This window comes from Lasioglossum baleicum, unplaced genomic scaffold (genome assembly GCF_051020765.1).
Source record: "Lasioglossum baleicum unplaced genomic scaffold, iyLasBale1 scaffold2276, whole genome shotgun sequence".
Taxonomy (NCBI): Eukaryota; Metazoa; Arthropoda; class Insecta; order Hymenoptera; family Halictidae; genus Lasioglossum; species Lasioglossum baleicum.
This window is the reverse complement of record NW_027471335.1, coordinates 413-2,416: the sequence shown is the minus strand read 5'-3', so window position 1 is coordinate 2,416 and position 2,004 is coordinate 413. Positions and strand designations below refer to the sequence as shown.

At 56.3% G+C, this 2,004-nt stretch overlaps 1 protein-coding gene across 1 annotated transcript; it reads right to left on the bottom strand.

The window, feature by feature from the left end:
• Positions 1-385: 385 nt before the first annotated feature.
• Positions 386-1,243, bottom strand: LOC143221347 (uncharacterized). Its single transcript, XM_076446817.1, has 2 exons — positions 762-1,243; positions 386-692 (listed from the first exon to the last, which is right to left on the bottom strand). The coding sequence occupies exons 1-2, from the start codon at positions 1,241-1,243 to the stop codon at positions 386-388; spliced, it is 789 nt and encodes a 262-aa protein (XP_076302932.1).
• Between the last annotated feature and the right edge of the window lie 761 nt (positions 1,244-2,004).

The following is a 2,004-nucleotide window of genomic DNA, read 5'->3' as shown; positions in this document are numbered from 1 at the left end:
CGGTGGTCGACGTTCCAAGGACGCCGCAGTAAGTACGCTCTTCTATACAACGCTATTCCTTTCGTTGGTTACGATAACCGTGGGTGACGATAAAGATGACGATGATCGGCAATAATAATATTAATAATAATAAAATAATATAATAATAATAATAATATACTACTCGCGAAACGTTATCTCTCCTTACAAGTGGTAGGCAGTCTTTGAATAGCTGCTGAACAAAGTTCGATAAGTGTGCGGGTACATATCTATCTATCCGACGTAGTCGTGGATGTCGACGTTGAGAAGGACGTTGACGACGACGTTGAAGGAGTGGCGTTGGAGCCGCGCGATCGACCACTCATCGAGGATTTCTCTGGGGCGTCAGAAGCCTGAGGGACCGAGTTCAGGCAGCCAGGCCATGAGGCGTCTGATGAAGAAGCGCAGGATACTGCTGAGCCACGTGCACCAACTGATGAGGATGAGCGTGTGCGTGAATGTGAGGATGAACGACAGCGGTGGGGGGCGTGAGGGTGGCCGAGGGACCCGTGGGGGCCGAGGCCGAGGCCGTCAGAGGCGTTTGAAGCGCGTGGCTGTGACCCGCCACCAGGTTCCCTCCGTTCCCGTTCACGGCCCCGTTCACGGCCCCGGTCCCGGTCCCGGTCCCGGTCCCGGTCCCGGTCCCGGCCCCGCCGCTTGCGGCGCAACCGTTGCTAGAGCCGTGGCCGTGGTGATGGTGATGATGATGGCCGAAGACGACCCCAGAGAAGGCCACGGGTCACTGATGGTGCTTGGCGGAGCCGTTGGCGTGGTGCGCCTGCGCGACCACGTGGTGGCTCGAGGGTGGCGCGTGCGCGGCGCTCGGGTGGTGGTGGCTACCGGTCGCCGCGTGGTGGTTCGCGTTGTTGGCGCTGCTGTTGTTGTTGTTGTTCTGCTGCTGCGTCTGTCGCTGGCTGTTCTTCTTGTTCTTCATCCGCCGGTTCTGGAACCAGATCTTCACCTGCCGCTCGGTCAGGTTCAAGTTGCGCGCCAGTTCCCACCGTTTCTGCTTCGAGACGTACGCGTTGAAGAGGAACTCCTTCTCGAGCTCGAGGGTCTGGAACTTGGAGTACGGCTTGCGTTTCTTCCGCACGGTCACCTGGCCGGTCCACTCGAGGGGGTTCGAGCTGCCGCAACCGACGCCCATCCCGGCCACGCCGACACCGACGCCTACTCCCGCCAGGGAACCTGCCGGAAACAAGGAAGATGGGGAGGAACCCCACATCACTTAACACAATTAGTTTGCCGAGAACAAACAACCTAGTTGCTAGCTAGATATATAGCCGATGATTAAATCTCCTTCCATCAACGCGATTTGCTCGCCCGAAATTCTTCCCTCTTTGCCGATCGCGCGCGACCCGGCTAAACGAGAGGAAACGAGAGCAAATACATCGCGGTTCGTTAGTCGACGTATCGGCGCGTAACTACCGTTAGTCTTTGTTCCCGATCCAGTCTCTGTTGACACTCGTTACGCGTTCCAAACCCGAATCAAACGGGCCGATCGATACGCGCGAGAGAACTGAACTCGTCTTCCGATTTCTTGCGTCTACGCGAAAGACGTAAAACATTCTCGGTCGAATGGACAAACGTAACGATCAGAGGGCGAAGAAAGGAAAGGGAATGGCGATTTCGAATTGGACGCGCGTGGAACTGGTGGAACGACTACTCCGATTCGAATTTTCCCCGCGAAAAGGGATGTCGGGGTGACGAGGTTCGCACCCGAAGCTGATCCCGTTCGGAAGAAGCGCGCGCGTGTGTGCGTGACACACGTACGCGAAGGGTTCGTCACGACGGGCCGACACGATATAATTGGACCGAGTGTACTATCCGCGCGGAAAACATGAAACCGGGACGCGAAAGGCGAGACTGTTAGTAACTACGTTCCTTCTATGTAGCCGGTGGTTCGAAACCGTTACGAATCTCGTGACTGCAGGTTCGTGGACGGTATTTCACCGCATTGGTCGCGTGATGAAAAAGAAGGAAAAT